Raw genomic sequence first — 24,803 nt, 5'->3', positions numbered from 1 at the left:
AGGTTAGTAAAAGGGCTTAGGAGGTTAGTTAAGGGGCTCAGGAGGTTAGTAAAGGGCTTAGGAGGTTAGTAAAAGGGCTCAGGAGGTTAGTAAAAGGGCTCAGGAGGTTAGTAAAAGGGCTCAGGAGGTTAGTAAAAGGGCTTAGGAGGTTAGTTAAGGGGCTCAGGAGGTTAGTAAAGGGCTTAGGAGGTTAGTAAAAGGGCTTAGGAGGTTAGTAAAAGGGCTTAGGAGGTTAGTAAAAGGGCTAAGGAGGTTAGTAAAAGGGCTTAGGAGGTTAGTTAAAGGGCTAAGGAGGTTAGTAAAAGTGCTTAGGAGGTTAGTTAAGGGGCTCAGGAGGTTAGTTAAAGGGCTAAGGAGGTTAGTAAAAGGGCTTAGGAGGTTAGTTAAGGGGCTCAGGAGGTTAGTTAAAGGGCTTAGGTTAGTTAAGGGGCTCAGGAGGTTAGTTAAAGGGCTAAGGAGGTTAGTAAAAGGGCTTAGGAGGTTAGTTAAGGGGCTCAGGAGGTTAGTTAAAGGGCTCAGGAGGTTAGTAAAAGGGCTTAGGAGGTTAGTTAAGTGGCTCAGGAGGTTAGTTAAGTGGCTCAGGAGGTTAGTTAAAGGGCTCAGGAGGTTAGTTAAGGGGCTCAGGAGATTAGTTAAACAGTTCAGGAGGTTAGTTCAGGGACTCAGGAGGTTAACTCAGGAGTTCAGGAGGCTAATTAAGGGCCCTTGCTGTCTTTCACTCCAGCAATCTGGCACATTTATTGAAGTCACTGAATTTTCCTTTTATTGATCAAGAAGTGCATTTTTTTTCTACTTTTAACTTTATTTTCAGTAAAGGATTTAAGTAATGCTCTTCTCTTTTCCCCCCTGAATTTCTATCCAGCAATATTTCTTGTGAATTTAAACAATAAATCCAATGTTTTCTTTTACAGTTCTTCCTGCTTAATGGTGAGATTGTAAATGCTTGGTGCCCATTAATACCTTAATTAGCATATCTTTAAGGCACTCTGGTGAGTTGATGGGCAGAATGATGTGTTCAAGCACCCAGATTCTAAAACTGTGGGTCCCAACTTTGTGGAGAGTCATATAATTGAATTTGAGGGAGTTGCACCAAAGTTAAAGGATTTTTACCCACAGTTCAGGAATCAGTTCAGAATCAAATGAGCTCACCTGTGCTCCATGGCAGACCTTCATTCCAGCTTTGGTCTGAACGTGCATGGTGTGCATTTTTACTGTCCGTATTTTTATGGCACATACTGTCTACAAATGCTGCCTGAAACATCTCAGCCTAGATTTAAAACTAGTGTGTGCCAGGAACTGGGTGTTTTTATCTGGGCATATCAAGCTTTCTGCTTTTGAAGACTATAGTGGATGGCTGCTGAGGGATGGAAAATCACACTCCTTTGGGGACATGGTCTCGGTGCATGGCCCACACCCATACACCTATGGGAAGCACTGTTTGGACTCTGAGCTTATCAATAACAGCAAAACATGGGGGACAGGACTTTGGGAGAGAAATGTGGGACTAAGGAAACTTGGAGGGAGAACATGGTGGATATGAGCAAAACACACTGTATACATTTATGAGACTTTCAAAGAACAAATAAAAATATTAAAAATATATAGTGGCTTGCTTCTATTCCTACTGCCATTTCTCAGCCTGTACATATTAAATTAGTATTATCTTTGGATTGTATTGTATCAGAATATATTTTATTTTATTGTATTGTGTGGGTTTAGTTGTTTGTTTGCATATATGTCTGTACACCTCATAAGTGTCTGATGCCTGGGAAGGTCAGAAGAGGGTGTTGGATCCCCTTGAACTGGAGTTACAGATGGTTGTAAGCCTCCATGTGGGTGCTGACAATTGAAACCAACTCCTTTGGAAGAGCAGTCAGTGCTCTTACCTGCCGAGCCATCTCTCTAGCCCCAAATTTTCAGAATTCCTATTTGAGAGTGTTTAAAGGGTTTTTTTTCTTCTTGGCCCAATAGTGATTCTCTTAAACAAGTAAACAGGCTCCCCCCAGGTGAAATGGCTGCCTTATGCTGCAGCAAGGCTGCGTCTTTGTCTCCTCCTCCTCCTCCTGTGGTGCATGCCTTTTTTAAAAAAAATTGTTTTTATTGAGCTATACATTTTTCTCTGCTCCTCTCCCTTCCTCTGCCCTCCCCTTCTGCCCTCTCCCAGGGTCCCCATGCTCCCAGTTTACTCAGGAGATCTTATCTTTTTCTACTTCCTATGTAGATTAGATCCATGTATGTCTCTCTTAGGGCCCTCATTGTTGTCTAGGTTCCCTGGGATTGTGAATTGTAGGCTGGTTTCCTTTGCTTTATGTCTAAAAGCTGCTTATGAGTGAGTAGATATGATAATTGTCTTTCTGGGTCTGGGTTACCTCACACATTATAATGTTTTCTAGATCCATCCATTTTCCTGCAAATTTCAAGATGTTTTTTTTTTTCTGTGTAATACTCCATTGTGTAAATGTACAACTTATTCCTTATCCATTCTTCAGTCGAGAAGCATTTAAGTTGTTTCCAGGTTCTGGCTATGACAAACAATGCTGCTTTGAACATAGTTGAGCACATGTCCTTGTGGTACAGTTGAGCATCCTTTGGATATATACCCGAAAGTGGTATTGCTGAATCTTGAGGAAGGTTGTTTCCTAATTTTTTGAGAAATTGCCACACTGATATCTAAAGGGACTGTACCAGTTTGCAATCCGACCAACAATGCAGGAATGTTCCCTTTGTCCCACATCCTTTCCAGCGTAAGCTGTCATCAGTGTTTCTGATCTTGACCATTCTTACAGGTGTAAGATGGAATCTCAGAGTTGTTTTGATTTGCATTTCTCTGATGACTAAGGATGTTGAACATTTCCTTAAGTGTCTTTTGGCCATTTTAGATTCCTCTGTTGAGAATTCTCTGTTTAGGTCTGTACTCCATTTTTTAAAATTGGATTATTTGTTCTTTTAATAACCAATTTCTTGAGTTCTTTGTATATTTTGGAGATCAGAACTCTGTCGGACGTGGGGTTGGTGAAGATCTTTTCCCATCTGTAGGCTGCTGTTTTATCTTATTGACCATGTCCTTTGCTTTACAGAAGCTTTTCAGTTTCAGGAGGTCCCATTTATTAATTGTTTCTCTCAGTGTCTGTGCTATGGTATTATATTTAGGAAGTGGTCTCCTGTGCCAATGCGTTCAAGTGTACTTCCCACTTTCACTTCTATGAGATTCAGTGTGGTTGGCTTTATGTTGAGGTCTTTGATTTATTTGGACTTTAGTTTTGTGCGTGGCGATAGATATGAATCGGTTTTCATTCTTCTACATGTTGATATCCAGTTATTCCAGCACCATTTGTTAAATATGCTTTCTTTTTTTCATTTGATTATTTTTTGCTTTTTTTTCTCAAAAATTAGGTGTTCGTAGATGTGTGGATTGATATCTGGGTCTTCTGTTCAGTTCCATTGGTCCTCCTGTTTGTTTTTATGCTAATACCAGGCTGTTTTCAGTACTGTAGCTCTGTAGTAGAGTTTGAAGTCAGGGATTGTGATGCCTCCAGAAGTTCCTTTATTGTACAGGATTGCTTTGGCTCTCTTGAGTTTTATGCTTTTCCATGTGAAGATGAGTATTGTTCTTTCGTGGTCTGTGAAGAATTTTGCAGCAAGGCTTCTTACACTTCCATCTATAATCTCATTTTATGTGTGACTTTAGCATTTAGTGATAATAAATCATTAAGAAGTTTATTTTAAAACAAATCTTTTGATATATATATATATATATAAAATTCTAGCATTAAAGGTGAGAAGTAAATTTGCATATTAATAAGAGATATGCTGGTTTCTTTTTATATAAATGAAATCTTGGCTGAATATATGACATTGCAGGACAGAGCATCTTCAGTGTTTGAGATAGAGTCTTACCTGGGCTAAAGCTAGCTATGTAGATTTGGATAGCCTAAAATTCACAGAGACCCTCCCCCTCACCCACACACCTGCCTTTTGAGTACTGGGGTTAAAGGCATACCCCACTAGACTCAACTCATTTGGATTGTATAATGGTCAATGCAGAGAATGCCACTTTGCCTAAACACATAGCACAAAATGGCAGAAGTGTTTCAAGGCCATTTTAGACACTGCTGAAAAGTCTGTTCTTCTACCAAGTCAAAATTCATTGACTGTATCTCTCTCTCATTATACTGCCGTTCATAGTCTTAACATTATTAAAAAAAATGCTGATAAGCTACTAATCTAACTCTGGCAGAGTACTACCACTACCACTACTGCAAGATCAAGACTTTGAATTCTCTTTGGTCATTTTCTAAAGATACTTTTCATTGTACAAAATCATCTGTCACAGTCATTATGGCATAAATATGCTGCTCTTTATACAATATATGTTTCTAAAACTTATGTTTTCACAAACTCAAAGAATTCTTGTGAGTTCCAGGGAGCAAAATTGAAGGATTCATCTCAAACATGTCAGATACACCCCTCTCTCAATTTCCTGGTCCTGACATCCTCCTCCTCAATTACCAGAACTTAAGGAAATTATTTTTCTTCCTAAACTTAACCTTGTCCCCTGCTCTGCCAATACCTTGCCAGGTCCAGGAAACACCAGACAGTTCCACACCACAAATCCTGTACAGGAGTGAAGCAACCAGCTACCCCATGACCAGCATCCAGCTTTCTCAGATCCCCCAAGACCCTGATGTCCACAAATCAGCAGGACGCCGTCTTGAGAACTTGATGCCCTCATCCCCTTAACCTGCCATGCCTAACTCCTTGCGTTTTTATTATAAGAGAAAGATAGGACTGTTATAATTCTGATGGCCTGCCCTGTCACCTGAGGACCCTGTCTTTTTAAGAGACAAGCTCTGCCCACTCCCAGTCTCCCCCTTACCAATGAGGCAAATTGATCTCCAGCATGCCTGTATTCTCTCCTCCTCTTTCTCTCTCTCTGTCTTCTTCTTCTGAAGAGGCATCCTCTGCCTCCCTCCCTCCCCATTTCCTCTCTTTTTCTGTCTACAGTCTGCTGTCCCTTCACACAGCAGATGCTTTCGACACTTAATCCTCGGACAACCATTTGCAGAATCCACTTTCTGGGAGACAGGGGATTGCTGTGTTGGTCCAGCCTCAAAATCCCAAGCTCAAAGGATCCCTCTGCCTTGCCTTCCAGAGTAGCTGGTACTACCATGCCACCATACCTGCTAAAGTTTTAAAACTCAATTAACATTGAAATTCATATGCAGATTGTAGTTTGGGAGTGGTGATATTTAGGACTTAAATACTTTGTTGTTTAGAGTTTTGTTTTGTCTTTGAGATAGGGTCTTATCTATGTGGTCTTAGCTGTCCTAGAACTCACCACAGAAACCAGGATGGCCTTGAACTTGATGAAAGCCATCTCTGGTGATAACAGAGGGTGTGAGCTAAAACTCTAGTTTCTTGACTCACGTATGTAGTTTGGAAACATGTTCCTCCTTAATAGAGAATAGCAAAAAGGGGTTTGGGTTAGACAGGAAGATGAGTCAGTTGGCAGGATAACGAGAATGGTACAGACCTGTAGTTTCCACCGTTCTTCTGTTAACTTGAGTCTTTCATTATCTCCCATTCCCAGCTATCTGCAGAAGATCTTGAAATGTGAAGTAGATCAATAGCCACCTCGCCATTCATGCATCTTTTCTTGTTCAGTTCGCCTTTGCTGGGCTGTAGCCCAGGTTGTCAGCATTGGGCATTAAAAAGAACAGTGTGTCCAGCACTAATGGGACTTTCCATGCCAGCATTTAATCTCGTCTAACAGGAATGGGGTTTCTTAACGTATCTATCTTTTGAGACTTCAGGAAACTTGAGCTTCTAAAAAAGCTCCTTTTGTCAGTTTCTATAGTTCCAAATTAAAGAATGAAGTGGTGCCTTATTGAATTCCCCGGAATAATTATATTCCCCCAGGTAAAAACACCTTACAGTAGTGAAGGAGTTGCTTCAGTCATTAGTGCAGTGAGGGGTCTCTGCGGGTGTCATTCAGGAAAGAGAACCACTCAAAGTGATAAGAATGAAAACCCAGTGCAGATTGACTTTGTCAACCTGGATCAGACGTTGGGGAGTCTAATGCCAGACAGCTTTAAAACATAGTACAATTTGGGGAAAGGTTTCCAGGACACAGTCAGTTCAACTGGTCCAATTCCAGGTGTACAGTGAAGCTTAAGGTGTGACCAACTAGAGACTCTTTACAAAGTACATGTGACTATGAGGGTGGGTTCTCCAGCTAAAAAGGCCTAAATCTAGGAATAAAGTACTTGTGACATCTCCCCTAAGGATGGGAATGGTCTAGGGAAAGAGAGTCTGGGATGATCATTCTGGAGAATTAGGGTGACACTATTCTTTCAGATAACCAGTTGTTAACAGCCTCCATTTCCAGCTTCCTGGATGGAATGTAGATATTTGATTTGTATCTCCTCCATTGAGGAGACACCCTATGTGATTAACATTCCTGGTTCTTTTAGTGCTTCTCAGTGAGTACTAGGACCTCTGTGCCTCCCACAGTTCAGATCCCGAGCCACTCTCAAAACTCAGTGCAGCTGGGCTGTGCAGAGGGGAGGACTTCCAGCATTTTAGGAGCAGAGGGGAGGACTTTCAGCATTTTAGGAGCAGAGGGGAAGACTTCCAGCATTTTAGGAGCAGAGGGGAGGATTTTCAGCATTTTAGGAGCAGAGGGGAGGACTTCCAGCATTTTAGGGGCCCTGTAAGATAAAGCTAGCTTAGTATGTTCTTTTTTAATTTCAAGTTTATCATTATCATTATTATTACAGAATCTAGAATCACATTGTGATTAGTGTTTTGTCTTTGTTTAATTAGCAGACTTTTAAAAATTCTGTGCTACATTAAAAATGGTCTTGAAATTGATGTGATTTATTTAGTGTGAGTTTGAGCCACAGGGGCTGGTGTAGTTTGGATACGGAGTGCTCCTCAAAGGCCCATGAGTTAAGTCTTGGTCCTCAGCTTCTTGCTGTTGTCAGGTGGCAGAAACTTTCTGAGGAGCCTAGAAAAATGAAGGAAGTGGGGTTATGAGGAATGCTCTGGAAAGGTTGGGTGCTGTCCCTCTCCTGCTTCGTAGCTACTGTGAGGCAAGCATCTTGTATCACCAAGCTCTTGACCACTACCATCTTGTACCACTTTACCAGTGTCCAAAGGCAGTGGAGTCCCTAAAACATGTGGTAAAATACTAAGCCAAGATCTTTCTTCCTTGCAAGTTCATTTATCTTAGGATGTTTGTCATAGTGATGGAAAGTCGACGGGCTTGGATCCTCAAACATTTGTGGAAACACTCTCAATGAGTCTAGGAGTTTTTAGGTAAGATTAGCCCTTGAATTGATAGATCAAGTAAATAGAATGTTCCTCCAATCATGTTTATAGGGCCTATCCTAGCTACTTAAAGACCAGATTAAAACAAAAAGGTTGAGTGAGAAGGCGCCACCTGCCCAGCTATAATAACAGGGTAGGGCATTGACCTTCATTGAAACCTACTCCATGCCCCCCATTGCTGACTGCAGATCTTAGGATGAGCTGATTCTTTATAGTAATTTATATTGTATGTCAATATGTGATCCTGTTGCTTCTTTTTCTTGGAGACTGCTAAAGCAAATAAACCCTAAACTTGTTGAAATAGTTATCAGGTATGTTTTAAGTGCTTGCTATGCAAGAATTGTGGTATATATTGGGGGCAGGGAGTGTCCACACAAGTCAAAGTGGCAGGAGTTGAACTATAAGTGAAAATACTGTTATGTATTGAGATGGCTTTCCGCCAGTAGGGAGCCAAGGCTTAGGAGTTTGTGTGCTCACAAGGGCAATATAGGAAGGCATGATTTTTCTCTTTAGTTCCCTTGTGTACAGGACATACCTTGGGATAGGTTTATTTATCTATAAATTGAACAAATTGACTTAGGTAATTTCAAAGACTTCTTTGGTTTTCAGATTCTGAGAAACTATATGTTTCAGTGAGGGGGAAGTGGCCTAAATAGTGGCGTAAATAATCAGATTCTTTTGCAAAGGTGTAATGGATCAGTGATGTCTGATGCCAGGAGAGTAGCGGTGTACTCAAATGAGCCTTGGGTGTACTTGGTTGTGCCGATGGTGGCCATCAAGTTTGTGTTTCGGTAAAACTTAAAGTTGAGATTACAAAGTACCGTCTTCCAACATATATTTATGAATTCATCTCAACAAGTTTGCTAGGACTGTGGACTGTGGCCGTGGTAAGAACATGAGGCTCCGTGCGGTCAACAAAGGATCTTCATCTTTAGGCAGAACCTTTCAGTACAGAAAGTGTGACAGGAGGAATAGCTGCAGTTTTGAAAAAAAAATATTTATCTTTGGTGAGAAAAAAAATTATATGGCAAGGTAATTGAGTTCAGGGATTATTGAAGAGTAAATGTTGAGAATTAATGTTCATCTAGTTTTATTTAAGGAAGCAAGAGGCATGTTTCCTGGCAGGCTTGTGTCTTGCCGTTCCTAGAAAAACAGGCCCTGGTGAGTAGGAAGGACATCTCACCAGCCCTCCCAACTCTTTCCCTTAGATTTAGTGCAAACCATTTAGTCTGGGGGAGTGAAGTGTGGAGTGAGTGGCTCCAGAAAGTACAGCATTCTCCCCAAACATCAAAATAAGTCACTGTCATTTGGACATCAGTTGGTGTTGTACCCATATTTTTAAAAAAATGTTTTCTTATGCATGTGAACATTTAGCCTGCATTTGTATGTTCCTGTGCCTTGCTTGGTGCTCATGGAGACCAGAGAGGGCATCAGATTTTCTGGAACGGTTATTAGCCACCATGTGAGTGCTGGAAACCAAACCATGGTTCTCTGCAAGAACAGCAAGTGTTCCTCATTCTCCAGCCCTACTGACATGGTTGTGCCATCCCCAAGGACCCATTGGATAGATATTTATGTCTGCTCTGTCCTTGGAGCTCTGCTCCAAGTCCCCACAACCCTCTCTGTGGATGCCTCAGCCACAGTAGAGTCACGAGAGAAAGACAATGTGGCACCTCAAAGAGGAAAACTACCTAACTGAAGAAGCCTGTTGGTGTGTGGTTGGAGGGTTGGGGAATAACTAGCCCAATGGGCATGTTTTTTTCTGGTTATGTTACTGGATAAAATGGAGGAGATGGATTGCATGCTTGTGCTCTCTCTTCCCCTCTGTCTCCCTCCCTCCTCTGTCTCCCTCCCTTCCCCCCCCCTCTCTGGTGGTCAGAGTAGTAGCAAGTCTTGCTATTAGTCCTCATTGCCCTTGGGCAGAATGGCAGGACAGCAGCAACTGGATCAGCAGCAGTGTCTACCTTGTTCTGTATTTGTGGGTCTGTTTTTCCATTGCACCCCTTTATAAATTATTGACCAGACTTTGTGGGTTCTTGCTTCATTTAAATCTTGAGGGTTTAAAGATTTCTGTGCTTCGGTTGATCAATACTAAATAGTCAGAGAAATCTGTCCTTAGAGCTCAGAGCTTCTAGGCGGGCTCATTAGTCTGGACAGTGCATAACCTTTGCTGAGATGACACCATAATCTTTGTCGCACAGTTTTTAAGGTCCTGATATTTCTTAGACAAGAGGAATGGATTTGTGATGACAATGATGTTTATGACAGTAATTATTTGTCTTAGAAAAATTAAGAAATATAGATTATTAGAACTGTGCTGGGGATGAAAATAAAAATCTTGTGTAAGCCCTATTACATATCACCAACCCTTTTTTTTTTTTTTTTTTTTGAGACAGGGTTTCTCTGTGTAACAATCCTGGCTGTCCTGGACCTCACTCTGTAGACCAGGCTGGCCTTGAACTCACAGAGTACTGCCTGCTCCTGCCTCCAAGTGCTGGGATTAAAGGTGTGCACCACCATTGCCCAGCTTCACCACTACTTCTTTGCTCTTGATCCTTCCCAACTTCTGTATCTCCTATGACTAAAGTATGTGCCTGTAGGACTGTTTCTAATTTTACAGTAATAGGATCAATGGACAAGTCTTTTCTAACCTGCTTCCTTCTTAGAAGCAATGAAAAGAGCCTCACATCTGGGATTTGGTAGCCTACATTATTAGGTCCCATTTCTACACCTGGGTTGACACCTTACACACCAACAGTAATTGCCCTGGCTTTCCCCTGTTTAGGTTGGCAGCCCAGATGGTTCCTTCTTTGTGGGGGGATACTGTCCTACTATGATTCTCCTGAAGATGCCTGGAAGGGCTGTAAAGGGAGCATCCAGATGGCAGTCTGTGAGATTCAAGGTGAGTGACACGCAACGTGGCAACTTTTTTTTTTTTTGTACCTCCCTAGAAGAATGCAAAAGCCCTGGCCCCACAGAGCTTCCTCTGCTGTTCCTGCAGTACACACCGGGGTATGGGCCAGTGTCCTTGCAGTGGAGCCTTGGGAAGAAATCTAAAACTGCAGCCAGCTTTTCCAGGATGGGTTAAGACTGATCCGCCCATCATTCCCTGTAGAGGGATAGCTTGCTCAGCCTAGATACAGGGAGGAGGAGCTTGGTCCTGCCTCAAAGTGCTCTGCCAGACTTTGTTGACTCCCCATGGGAAGCCTTATCCTCTCTGAGGACTAGATGGGGGGGGGGAGTGGGAGGGAGGTGAGGGAAGCAGGAGGAGGGGAGGGAGTGGGAACTGGGCTTGGTATGTAAAAATGAGAAAACATTGTTTTCTTAAAAAAAAAAAGAAATAAAGAAGAAGAGCTGATCAGAGTGTTGTAAGCACCATCTTCACACTCAGCACCCATTCCTTACCTGCTCACCTGGGGCCAGAGATTGTTCGTAAGGCATCAGTGATTTTACTCTGGCATCAAACGCGGTTGTGTTTAAATCACAGTCACAGTAAGCAGATACCTCTGGAGCCAGCAAATAGTCCTCACTTCTTAGCTTTGGAATCTTGAGACAGTGAACTATGTGGCTGAGGTGTTCCTAACTCTTCAACTATTCAGTGGGACTAGTTTGGGGAAAGTGAAGGAGAACATGTTTTGCTGGTTTCTCTGGAAGAGCCCTGAGGGTTCTAAGACCCACACATTGGTCTGACTGCTCAAGGGAAGTAGAAAGGGGGAATGTGTTCTTGATTCCTAGAATATCCAAGGAGATAAAGATTGTACCCCTGCTTGTTAGCAGGTATATTGATTGGTCTGTTTTCTGTTGTGATAATAAAATACTCAAGTCTGGGTAATGTATGAAGAAAATCATTTTATTTAGCTAATACTTTCATATTAGAATATGAAAGTCTAAAATAGGAGAGTGCTAACTCTGGTTAGGGCACACTGGGTACGCCATACTGTGATAGATGGCACCATGTGATAGATTGCAGGGAAGGCAGGTTCACATAGGAAGCCAGAAAAACCAGGGAGGAGCCTTTGTTCTTGTATAATGACCCCCCTCAAGTACTAATCAGAACCCCGTGAGAACTATGTAATTACCTCCAAACAGTGGCTTCTACCTCCCAAGTGCTAGGATTAAAGGTGTGTGCCACTGTACCCTGCAAGGTTTCCCTTCTTGATCAGCAAAGCTGTGGAGAAAGGTAAGTGGACAGAAATTAGTGTCACTAGAAGAGTTGGTAAGGACTGGCCCCTCTCTCTGTCAGGAGGCTCAAGAGTTGGCTCAGTGGTTAAAAGCACTTGATGCCCAATAACAGGGACTGGAATTTTGGTCCCAGCACCCACATAATAAGCCAGGCATCTTGCACACTCCTGTAACCCCAGATCTGAGAAGGACAGAGACAAGAGGATCTCTCGGGCTTGCTGACTTCTACCTTAGCTGTGAGAACACACGCTCAGGGAGCAGCTCTCCCTCAGAGGAATAGCTGGATGGTGATAGAGGAGAAGAGCTGACCTCTTCTGGCCTTGGCATACACACAGGCATCAGGCATATGCACCCCACCACACACACACACACACACACACACGTAAGCACACCAATAAATAAATAATAAATCTTAACAAAATAGGAAGTTGAGGTGGAGCTGCCCAGGCAGTTCTTAACCTAGTCTCACCCTCTCTTTCCTTGCTTCTAGTTCATTCTGTGGATAACACTCGCATGGACCTGATCATCCCTGGGGAACAATATTTCTACTTAAAAGCCAGAAGTGTGGCAGAGAGACAGCGGTGGCTAGTGGCCCTGGGATCTGCTAAGGCCTGCCTGACAGATAGTAGGACCCAGAAGGAAAAAGGCAAGTATTGATTGTCCTCTTGTCCCAGAACCTTGGGAATTACCCAGAGGCATCACTGGATTCTCTAACCCAGCGTTTTGTATTGTTGAAATGCTATGTATGCATTTAAGCAGAACTTACACCAGGGTCCCTACCTAATTCCAATTCTGCTTTCTTAGCATAGTAAAAAAACATGAAGCCATTGGAGCCAGACAAACCTGGCTTGAATGATGTATCAGTACTTCATAGCTGAATGATTCTGCCATAGGTCACTTAATTTTTCTGAGCTTCATTCACCTCATCTTTGAAAAGGTGATGGTTTCTGCCTTCAAAGGATGACTATGAGGTCTGGTGGTGACATGAAATGGTATCACAAAACTTGGCGAAGAGTAGGTGATCCAGAGAAGCCTAGGGTCAGGGTGTTCTCTGCAGTGTACACCTGCTTTCCGCTTTCTCCCCTATGGTGGGTGGAGACTTTGTTACCATGTTGCTGCTGCTTAATGCTCACTGATGTCACTTGGTCTGAGCACCATGATGGACTTTCTTTGCACTGATTCAGAGTGTCTAGGCTTGCTTCCTGGCCCCTGGTTACTACTGTCAGAACTCCACAAGCCTATGTGTACTTTGAGGAAATTGGCTGTGCTGAGGGAGCCTTTCATGTGACAGAGGGAGAAGTCCTACTCTTCAAGTAGATCCAATAAAGTGGCCTTTTCCTTGGTTGTTTTGGTGCTAAATCGGGAACAAATTCTCAGCTGTTGGCTGGACTCAAAGCAGGTGATAATGTGTAACACTTTCATGAAAAGGAAGCAGAAGTAGGAGCAATTGTTTCTGATCCCTCAGCACTAAGGTGACGGTAGAGCCTTGCTGTTTACAACTAGGTGCTATTAACCCTGATGGGCGCATGTACAACCAGTCCTCAGACAGAACACTGTTCCCGGTGGGTGGATAACTATGATCCCATAGTACAGAGAGGCAGACTCAGACCACAACTCTGAGCTCTGGCTCTGCTCCCAGTTCCCAGGAGAGGGGGCTCCCCAGACTCTTCTCTTTCTGAATCTGAGATTGTTTAGTGTATTGTCTCAAGAAATAGCTAGGGTATGCCCTCTTTTGTCCCTCCTATACCTTTACCTATCACATCTGAAACATACACCATAACCCTCATCTGAGGCCTTAGTTACTCCTCTACTTCTGTGCAGCTACTAACGTGGACATGGCTGTTCCTTCTGGTGACTGACTGCTTTACCTTTTCTTCTTGGTGTTAACTTAGAATTTGCAGAAAACACTGAAAACTTGAAAACCAAAATGTCGGAACTAAGGCTATACTGTGACCTCCTTGTTCAGCAAGTTGATAAAACAAAAGAAGTGGCCACATCCGGTGTTGCTGACTCTGAGGTAAAGTATTGTTTTTGTGACATTACTGAAATGATACAGAAAAGTAGTGCCAGATCGCCTGCGGGCATTTATTCTCTAACAATTCCTGACTATCTTGATATTGACTGTTCTTTAGGAGATAGTGGCAGAATTCTGCACAGAAATGCATGCATGCATTGTGCTGCTTGGAAGAACATACTTTCCCACCCTCAAAGGAATTTAGGATGAATCCATAAAAATCTCATAATATGGGGGATTTTTAGCTTTAGTATTAAGAAAAAAGAAAGTGTGTTTCTTCCCAGTTTGTACTGTCTTTTTTTTCCCCCCTTTGTGGTTTTTCAAGATAGAATTTCTCTGTTAGGCTTTGGACCCTGTCCTGGAACTCATTCTATAGGCCAGGCTGGCCTCAAACTCACAGAGTTCTGCCTGCTCCTACATCCTTACTGCTGGGATTAAAGGCGTGAGCCGCCACCACCCAGCTGTACTGCTTTTTAAATAGCTAGTCTTACCTGTATAACTGAACTATTTCTTTACATGTGCCTACTAAGATGTCAGCATGATATCTGTCTGTCACTCTTGGTGAGACTGACAGGACTGTTCTCTGTCACAGTAAATGTGCTCTGAAACAGCCCCATATTTTCAGAGATGGATACATGCCAACAAGGATTTTGATTGATTATTTATTTATTTAGTTAGTTAGTTAGTTATTTTGAGGCAGGATCTCACTATTCAGCTCAGGCTAGTTTTGAACTCTAAACCTTCCTACTGAAGTTTTTGGTTTTTTTTTTTTTTTTTTTTTTTTTTCTGAGTACTGCGATTTTAGGCATGTGCATCCTGCCCAGTTGAGGATCTGGAACTTTACCATTTGTTAATAAAGTTGCTGTTTAGTCATCTCAAAGCATCAGAAAAAGAGCCATTCGTCTGTGTGTGGAATTACTCGCCTTGACTCAGAGAGGGTCTCTGCAGCGCTCTCAGGCAGCTTTGGTCTACAGCCTGGGGAGTCCGGAGCTTATACATATGAGTGTCAGTTCATTTCCTTAGGGATTAAAAAACTCTCTCACTAATACTGTTTTGAAGTCTTTCTGTTAAGCTGGTTTAACTCACTTTCATTCACTTTCTTTGACTTTTTAAGATCATTTATCAGCTGCCTGATAAATGTAGCACACTGTGTTTGTGGGGATGACGGAAGAGAAGAACCAAAAGCCATTTCATTCCTGTTCTTAAAGGATTTATATTCTAGAGCATGGGCTCCCAATCTGCAGGTTTTGTATCTGGGGACATTTTGAATGTCAAGATTGAGGAAGTGCCATTGGTATATACTGTTTAGAATCCAGGGGTACTACTAAACTTCTTTGAATGAGCAGGAGAATTGGATTTTACCCCTGTAAGCAGCAGACAGACAAAAAGACTGTTTTAGTTGTTACACTGTTGCTGTGAAGAGATGCCATGACCAAGGCTATGCTTATAAGAGGAAGCATTTAGTTGGGGCTTGCTTACAGTTTCAGAGGTTTAATACATTTTCACCATAGTAGGGAGCATGGCAGAATTTAGATAGACACGGTGCTGCAGAGGGATCCACAGATAGCAGGAAGGGAGAGACACTGGGCCTAGATTGGGCTTTTGAAACTTTAAAGTCTACCCCCAGTGACATGCTTCCTCTAACAAGGCCACCTACTTCCACAAGGCTCTTCTCCTGCTCTCTCTCAAGGAGTGCCACTCCTTGATGACTAACCATTCAATATATGAGTCTCTGAGGCCATTCCTATTCAAACCACTGTACAGACGTACACACACATACTAACTAACCCAAAGTTTCGGGGGTGCCAGGATAGGAGCCATATCTAGAGTGAACATAGCAGTCTGTAATTAAAGAAATTACAGTGAGAGACTATGAACTTGATAACAAATATGGATTACAACTGACAGCATCACCTGGGACCGTTATTAAAAATATATGCCATCTCTTCAATCTCTAGTCAAGAGTGTGGCTCCAGATATTTCATGAACATCTTACATATATCAATATACAGCTGCAAAACACCCAGACAAGTAAACTACCTTAGAAGAAAATAAAATTCCAGTTATCATAAGCCCGTGAATCATCCACACTGGGAGCAAACAATGCACAGTGCCTGCATCTATGCCCAGCACCTAGCACCTAGCTTATTGTCCAGAGCCAAAAGAAGTTGGTGTTTGCTGGAGCGGTGATCAAATGAAGGGTCAGAACAGAGAGGCTGTATATGATAACTTGGGCTAGTTCATTTCTGTTGTTTGTAACTCATGTGCATATTTATCCAGCAACATTCTGACTGGGTATGTTAGTATTGTTTTGTGAATATAAGCTTCTCAGGACATAACACAATTGAGTTTTTCATCTTGTAGCAAGACAAAAGACTCTTCTTCTGGTTGTTATGTAGGAGGGAATCGATGTGGGAACTCTGCTGAAATCAACCTGCAACACTTTCCTGAAGACCCTGGAGGAATGCATGCAGATTGCAAATGCAGCCTTCACCTCTGAGCTGCTCTATCATACTCCCCCAGGGTCCCCTCAGCTAGCAGTGCTTAAGTCCAGCAAGGTAAGAATCCACCAGCTCAGTTTCTCTCCAGCAGCATCGTGGGACGTTAGACGTTTAAGGACACATCGTTTCATGACTAATACTGTTTATAGAGCGGTTTGCTTTACCTACACTTTTGTATTTGCCCTTGGTCCCCTATGTTTCGTCAGTTATTTTAGGTAGTTTGACCCTTTAACCTCTTCTCTATAACCCCAAAGAGTCTTCCCTAGAATACTGTTACCCTTACTAGTCATGTTCAGTCTGGTCCTTCCATTAGCCAATAGTAATGAAGTGTAAATTGGATTTTATCTAAACCTTTTGATCTTTCCCTCATGGCCTATAAGCTCAGACCAAAACTGTGTAGCCCTTTCCTGTATCACCTGCTTTTCCCCCTGGCAGTACCTAGCTTGAATGTGCTGTTGCTTGTGTCATTTTTCAGTGCTGAGAATGTACTCTTCTCTGCCGGCTTAGCCCCTGCTTGTCTTCATTAATCTTCCCTCAGTCCCTACACTGGGCTAAGAAGATCTCTTCTCATACACTCCCCTATTTCCCTAACTTCTGTTGGCTTCAGGGCAGAAATGTCCATAATGCTTACCTTCATGCTGCTAGTGTTGGGTTTAATGCCTCACCATAATTTGCTAACTATTAATGCTGAGTAAGGCTAACAAATTACAAAAAGAGCTAGTCACTAGGAATTTAGCTATGAGATCTTTCAAAACCTATCTTCCTTTCCTGAGATATTTGGATGCACTTCATTTGGAGGGGACTTAGAATTCTTTCCTTGAGGAGGGCACTCTGTATTATGACTGTACTGACCACTTTCCTATGTGATGGTATTCTAAATAGCACTGTTGTCATTTAACACATGAACTTTCATTTCTTTGCTTTTTTTAAGATGAAACATCCTATCATACCAGTTCATAATTCAATGGAAAGGTATAGTAACTCTTGTTCCTCTTCCTTCTAAAAGTTAGAAACCTGTATACCGTGTTCCTCATCTTAAAGAAACAGTGGTGTCGTGATGTGATTTGAGATGGTACCAGAAGCAAACTACAGACTTCCCTGTGTGAAGCTAAACTACAGTCGGCAGAATTGGGCAGATTTGCTGTCACATCCCCTGACTTGGTCTGTCTAGAGTTGCTGAGAGTCAGAACATGTCGAAGAGCTTGGTGTTGGCTGCAGTGTGGTTTTCCCAGGAAAACTAGTGCTGCTTCTCTGTTTTATTTAGACAAAAGTATTTTAAGTAGCTCCATAAGTGGAAGGATAACTTGCTAGCAAAATCTAAACTAGTACCATTCCTCTAAATTATTCTTTGCTTTTAGATACACACACACACACACACGCTGCAAGTTTGTGTAACTTAGTGGTACAATCCTCACTTAGTTTGTGTGTGTGGACTTGAGTGTCTAAGTACCACCAACAAAGGAAAAGCTCCCATTACACAGTTGTCAGGGTCTTTACTCATAAAAAGAATAAAGTTGTGTAAGCACCTCCATGAATTGATATAGTGCACATTATCCTTTCAAATTACTAAGTTCATCCCTTTATATGCTGTCAATATGTGGTGTGTGTGCGTGTATGTGGATTTGTTATTAGAAAGATTGTCCTCAGTTTGGTCGCTAATTTTTTCCTTTTTAGATATTTTTACTAGAAACATTTTTGTAGATTTCTGTTTCTTTTCAGACTTTGGCTCTGTGTCCACAGTTTTTATTGTAGATTTGTATATGCATTTGAAATAAATTTTTTCTTTTGCTAGAATCATTGTGTAGCTTGGATGCTGTCCCGTTACTCTTTACTTTGACTGGGTATAAGATACCACATCCCTTTTAGCAGAATCAGCTGTTTCATTTAAGTGTCAAACAGCTTTTTCTGCTGCCCTGATGTATTCTCAGTCCCCCGTGATCCTCCTGCTGACAGGAGAAATCTCTGCTGACCACAGCTGCCTCTTCAGATAATTGACTACTAAGCAAACATGTTTAAGTAGCCACTGTGATGAGGAAAAACCTCCCAGGGAGAAGTTGAAGAAAGTCAGCTAAGTGTTAAATGTGGCACCTGGAGAAAGCTTTTTGCCCTGAGCATTTCCTGACCTGATGCTGGTGGAAAGCAAGGAGGTTGAATCATGTGGTACAGGAAAAGCCATTAAGGGTCCTTTCCTTCTCCCTTCCTTCCTTCCTTTATTTATTTAAAAAAAAAGAGGGTCTTAATCTATAGCCCAAGTTAGCCTAAGATGATGTCACCAGGACACGTGGCATAGGAAAAGCCATTAAGGCTCCTTGTTTATTTTTTTAAAGTGGGTATTAATCTATAGCCCAGGTTAGCTTAGGATGATGACAATCCTTTTGCCTCAGTGTCCTAAGAGAGAGGATTACAGGCATGAGCCCCCATACTCAGCTTTAGTGGTTTGGTTTCTGTTCTTGCTTTGGTGTCTTCAGGAGACTGGGAGGTTTGGTTTAGTTTAAGATACCTATTTTTAATCAATGTTTAGTGATTGTGGATCTTCCCGTCCCTTAGAGTAACATCTGAACAAACTGTGGCAAATTACGTTTTCTTTTAAACCATTTGTTTTAGGCAGATGGAGTTGAACAGTTGTGAAAATGGATCTTTAAATATGGAAGTAAATGGTGATGAAGAAATCCTGATGAAAACCAAGAGTTCCTTGTATTTGAAATCCACAGAGGTAGATTGCAGCATGTCAAGTGAAGAAAACACAGATGATCATGTGACAGGTGATGTCAAAAGAAAGTTTTCCATGCTGTATTGAACACTAGACTTAGGAGGACACTGACACAGATTAGCCTCCAAGTGTGCCACTGACCTAAGGGAGCCTGCTACTGCAGGTCACGCAACTGTTCAGCATTCTGTTACCCCATCTTGGCGCTGGTTGTCATGGCTGTGTTCTGGCAGGTCTAAGTAGTTCACTGACTCCCCCATAATATCCCAGCCTCTACTGAACCAGACTGTGATGTCAGGCTTGGTGTATAACATTAGAGCAGCTTAAGTGTTTCAATCTTCTGGTTTCTAGTAGAGCCTGAGGATGTCACAGTTTACCAGCCGCCATACTTCTGTGAGTTAGTCACGCCAAATTCCAGGTAATACCTGTGTAGTTGGGAATAATGTCCTTTCAGATTTACTAATTGCATTGGCACTAATCACAAAGCTCTGTCTTCATATCAGCCAGATTAACTATACTAGAATTTGTAGTTGTGTGTTAGGTGCTTAATAAATGATTTTAAGTCTGAGTTCTTAAATGAGTTAATTTCTTCTATAGTTGTCTTAAAATAAAAGGTTCTGTTATTTTTCTAGCCAAGTTTTTTTTAAATTGTGTTAATCCTAGAAGCTATTAGATGTGGATCTGATAAAAGTAACACACGTCCTTTAAAAGTCTGATCTCTTGAGTAAAGATTCCCTCTAGGAGTCTGCGGCCACAGATCTTTGGACAGGCTCTTTACAGCATGAGCGTCAGTTCTCGTGTATTGTGCTTATACTGTGTGAAGGCACCCAGTATGTGAGTGCTCTAAGGGAATAGTTTGCTTTCCACAGTTCTGTGGTTTTGATCAGCTAGCTAATCAATGAATAACATTGCTCTAACGCCCTTTTCTACTTAAAAACACCTATGTGGTCTGGATAAACATCGAACTCAGAGCAGACATCAGCCATCAACTGTAACTCATGTTTAAATGAAGTTTGTCCACACACATACTCTTTTCATAAAGGTGTATCTCAGACTTCTTGTTTATACACTCCAGACAGTATTACTGCCTGGAGCCTTCTTAAACTACAAAACTAGTTACAAAGGGTACACACATACAGAAACGATGGTAGTAAATAAAGGCATTTGTGGCATGAGAATTGAAGCAAGACAAATACCTAAGCCTTGGTAACAAGTTTGTACCACCCTGCGCTGCCAGGACTACCTAAAAAGCACCACAAGTCTTGATTTGGGATTCACAAGTAAATGTTAACAAGTGGGCAAATCCACAGACAAAGAATATGCTTACAGCCAGGACTGGCTATATTTGTAGGAGAAAGATCTTAGAAATCACTAAAGCCTCTTGCGTTGCTGTAGCTTTTACCATGAGGTCCTTAAAATTATGTTTCAGGGATCAGCAAGATGGCTGAGTGAGTAAAGGCACTTCCCACTAAGCTTGATGATTCGGGTTGGATTCCCTAGAATGCATACAGTGGGAGGAGAGAGCCAACTCCTCCAAGTTGTCCTCTGATCACACATATATACAAAATATATCAATAAATATATTGCAGAAACCAATGCATCATGTTTCTGAAGAGTACTGAGCAATAGTGAAGTAATTGTGATGCATACAGGTGTGTGTGTATGTGCTTTTCCTGTTCTATGTTTTAGAAATTTCTACTAATGATTGTTAATTTTTATAATAATATATAAGAACTTAGTGATGGATATCATTTACTTTGTAGTCCAAGGTGAGATACTAAAGGAAGATGGAGAGAAAAACCTGGGGAATCAAGACAGTGAGCTGGCACAGCCTGGGCCAGACTCAGTTTCCTCGCCTGAATCTGTCTGGGAAAACAATGAAGAAGTTATTCCAACTTTCTTCAGTGCCATGAGTGCCAGGTATTCCAGGCCCTTTAAACTCCCCGACAATCAGACCCTATCTTCCCTTTTGAGAAATCAATTGTGACCAAGGATTTGGATTATCAGGGTGGATTATCTCTGTAAAATTATGTTAATGGATTGTTTCATAATAGAAAAATAATGTCTGGGGCTACTCAAAAATCAGGCAAAGTGGTTTTTCCTAAAAAGCTGTTTCTGTAACATCTCTGAACTGCAGAGTGCTGTTGTGGTTTTAATCTTCCGTTCTCCATGTCACCAAATTGTTCAGCTTTAGTGACATTGAACTTCTGGAAGACAGTGGCATTCCCACAGAAGCGTTCTTGGCATCTTGTTATGCAGTGGTTCCAGTACTAGGTAAGATTGCTACAGTTGCATTATATCCATTAGTTTCTAGACTGTTTTCCCATCACAGTTAATTCAAATGATAAATATTCTGGACTATATACAGTAAGTTGATTCTTCTCAGCTTTTGGCATCACATGCCACACAGTGAAAACTGTGTGACTTAAACACTCTTGTATTTTCCCATTCCATTTCTAATTGATTAAGTTATTGATCTTAGGGTAGTATAATGAAAACTGGGAATTCTGCTTTCTAGAAAATATTCATACAAAGTGGAGGTAGTTCAGGAACAGGTCTTTCATCAGTACTGCAAAGTGGAGGTAGGCCAGGAACAGACCTTTTATCAGTACTATGGGGAAATAGCTTACCAGTCAAAAGAATTTTTTTAAAATTAATTGTGTGTATATATGTAGATGTATATGTAGTCGGAGTTTCCTGTTCCGCAGCCACTCTCAAATCATCACTCAGAGGCTTAATATTAATTACAAATGCCAGACCAATAGCTCAGACTTCTTACTAGCTAACTCTTAAATTAACCCAAATTTGTTATCTATGTTTTGTCACATGTCTAATAGCTTGTTACCTTATTTTCTGCACGTCTTGTTTCGGTGGCTCCACTGGTTACACCCTTCTTCCTCCTAGCATCTTCGGTTTGATTGCCCCACCTATTCTTTTTGCCTTGCTATTGGCCAGTCAGTGTTTATTTAACAAATCTGAGTGGCAGATCTTTACAGTGTACACAAAAGGATTATTCCACAGAATTTTCCCATTTTTGCCTAAGATTTTAATTTTAACATAGTAAAATTATATACAAAAAACAGTTATTAAGCAAAAATTACAGTTAAAATAGCCAGTCCATTTGTATTTGGCAAAATTACAGAAGATATTCTATTATTTATCTTATCTTGATGAGTCTAAAGTTTTATATATAATTTACATTTTTATCATAACTAAGGAAAACTATATCTAGTCTTCAGCTCCATCAGAGGCTCCAAAAGGGTGAACTGTTATTTAATGACAGGGACATCAGGCTGTCTGGACAGCACCTAGGTTCTTTTGTGACATTAGGGCATCCAGCTATGGCCTACAGACCTGGTATATCTGACAGCCTTTCCTTTGAAGCAGGGAATTCTAAAGGACTGTCCTGCCCTGTCTTAGCAAAGTTTTGCAGTTGCCTTTCTTGCGTACTGCTGGTTCAGTTTGGACAGTATATTGTCAGCAATTGGGGCAAGGGCAAGTTTTTTGGCCGCATAACTAGCTTTTGCCATAAAGAAAACAAACAGCATATGGAGTTTCTTCAATGCCCATCATCTTCTTTGAAGTATATTGGTGCTGCCAGGAGCAGATGTGTCTCATTGTCATGAAAAACCTTAAGTTATTAAACATATTAAGTGCCATATTCTATAGGTCTTTGAAATGTTTGAAGACTGTCTATCTATTAAATATATCTGCATGACCTTGAAAACATACCTAACGTGATTATAAGTTTAACTATTATAGATGACTATTAGTCTGTATTTTTCAATTATACATTACATTTTAAAATGAGCTTCATAAACACAATACCTTAAATAAGAGTAGGAATATACCTACAGTATAACAAAATTAACTTTAAACTTACATGCCAAAATCCATACCAATGTAAAAATTTTAAAGATTAATAGTTGTTTTTAGATTAAAGTAGATTCAATAATCTTCCCTTTCATTGTATCATTTCTAAATCGTATCCTTCTTTTTTTTCCTTTAGAAAGAGATCTTTGAATTTTACTCCCTTATCTAGCTTTTTTCCTGACAGTTTGTAATCAGCCCCCCTTAAATGATAATAAATATCTATAACCCATTTTGGGGGAATGTGGACATAGTTTCTAGACTACTTCCTGTTGGTTGGGGCTGCTGGTAATCTTTGGGGGACCCTGAGAAAATTTAGGGTTATAGTTGAGTCTTGACTGGAGTGTACTCCACCCTGCATATGTGTGTATATGTGTTTAATTTACTTAGTATAAAGGTAGTAAAATGTTAATGTGTTGAAATTTACTCTATGATCTATTATGTATGTTTTCCCTTGTTTCTCATATGTTTGAGTATGTGGTACATGTGAATGTATGTGTGTTAATATGTGTGAGGGAGTGGGTGCACTGTGTGTTCATATATGTAGGATTTAGAGGTTGATGTCAGGTGTCTTCTTCCATCAGTCTCCACTTTATTTACAGTGCTCCTCTGTCAGATCCTATGCCTCCCAAATACTGTGATTATAGGTGGTTTCTGCACCTTCCCAGCTTTGGCATGAGGTCTGGGGACCTGAACTTTGGCCTTCACACTTGAACAAGTGCTCCGTACACTAAACATCTCCCAAACCCTCTCCATGTTTTTTAAATTGAGGTATAACTTGCATCTAGAACTTAAGTGTTGTGATTGTATATATTCTACGTTCCTGTCAGAGCAGAGGACAGTTTCATCACCTAGAACATTCCTGTGCCAGTTGTTTCACAATTCGTTGTACTGATTCCTGTCACCATACTTTAGTTTTTCCCTGTCTATCTGAATGGAATCCTGTTGTCTACTCTTGTGTCTGGCATTTCTCACTATGTGTGTTTAGAGATTCATCCCCATGGTGTGTATATTCCTCATTTTCTCGGGTGTCTAGGACAAGAACTTCCAGTGTTACTGAGTCACTGAATTATTATCCCTTTGTGATAGCCCGTAGGAGCAGACGCTAGCACAGCTGCGCACTCACAGCTGCCTCATGCTGGGATTGCAGATGCTTCACCTCTTCACATTTGCTGGTGTAGGTACTTCAAGTTTAGGCCATCCTTGTGTCGTCAGTGGCTCCACTGGTAGCTTTAATTTGCATTTACCAGTGACTGTGGTGTTGAGTATGTTATCGTACAATTATAGCCACTGAAATATTTTTTTTGTTGTGATGTGTTTCTCCAAATTTAGCCTATGTTTAAAATTGTTTATTTTTATTACTTAGGGTACTATTACTGAAGATGTTTGTATTATTGAATTTTGAGAATTCTTTAAATATTCCAAGTAAAATCCCATTATAGACATGGATCAAAAATATTTCTCCCACAGACTCTTCATTTGCCTATTTATGTTTTAAAATATCATTTTGTAACTGTTTTTTGAAAATTAAGTTTTACATTTTGACAAAGTTGATTTTTGTGTTAATGTTTTCAGTTGTCCTATGGTTATTTTTAATCAAGGGTCATAAAGATGCTTTCTCATAATTTTTCTAGATTTTTAATTTTTATATTTATGATGTGTGTATAGGTATATGTGTGTTTATGTGTGTGCGCACATGTGTTCGTGTGTGCACATGTGTGCTAGAGTACGTGTGCACAAGTGTACATTCTTATGGAAGCTAGAGGACCACTTTGGGTGGTCTTATGCCACCCACATTGTTTTTTTTTGAGACAAAGTATCTTACTGGCCTGTAGCTAAACAAGGATCTTCCTGCATCTGACTCCTTAGTGTCCTCACCAATATTGAGACTGTCAGCATGTGCCACCATGCCTAGTCCATCCCCTCATCCATGGGTGCTAGGGACCAAAGGCAGGGAGGGACTTTCCAGCCTCCTCAGCCCATAGTCCATGCTGGACTTTCTTTTCGTTATGTGTCATGATGTTGGGACTGAGGGTCATTTTTGTCTTAATTATAATCTAGCTATTTAAGAACCATTTGCCAAGAAAAACAACAACCAGTATCTTCTTAGGTTGCCCTGGCCATCTGCTCCCAGACCTGTAGACCTATAAAATGGGTCTCTTTTCTGCTCCCATGATTTGTTTGTATTTCCTTAAGT

General features: G+C 41.0%; 1 protein-coding gene across 2 annotated transcripts in view; it reads left to right on the top strand.

Moving 5' to 3' along the window:
• The window catches only part of Plekha8 (pleckstrin homology domain containing A8), a 61,830-nt gene that overhangs the window by 12,472 nt on the left and 24,555 nt on the right, over positions 1-24,803 (top strand). For both annotated transcript variants that reach the window (XR_009057038.1, XM_057768848.1), the window contains exons 2-9: positions 10,118-10,234; positions 12,005-12,160; positions 13,407-13,531; positions 15,928-16,086; positions 16,961-17,001; positions 18,634-18,791; positions 20,500-20,656; positions 20,925-21,010. Coding sequence is in view for 1 of the 2 variants with exons in the window: in XM_057768848.1 (XP_057624831.1) it covers positions 10,118-10,234; positions 12,005-12,160; positions 13,407-13,531; positions 15,928-16,086; positions 16,961-17,001; positions 18,634-18,791; positions 20,500-20,656; positions 20,925-21,010 (999 nt within the window). In the remaining variant the exon portion in view is untranslated. The remainder of the gene's footprint in view (positions 1-10,117; positions 10,235-12,004; positions 12,161-13,406; positions 13,532-15,927; positions 16,087-16,960; positions 17,002-18,633; positions 18,792-20,499; positions 20,657-20,924; positions 21,011-24,803) is intronic.

The sequence above is a fragment of the Chionomys nivalis genome, chromosome 1 (assembly GCF_950005125.1).
Source record: "Chionomys nivalis chromosome 1, mChiNiv1.1, whole genome shotgun sequence".
NCBI lineage: Eukaryota > Metazoa > Chordata > Mammalia > Rodentia > Cricetidae > Chionomys > Chionomys nivalis.
This window is presented reverse-complemented; position numbering and strand designations above follow the sequence as displayed.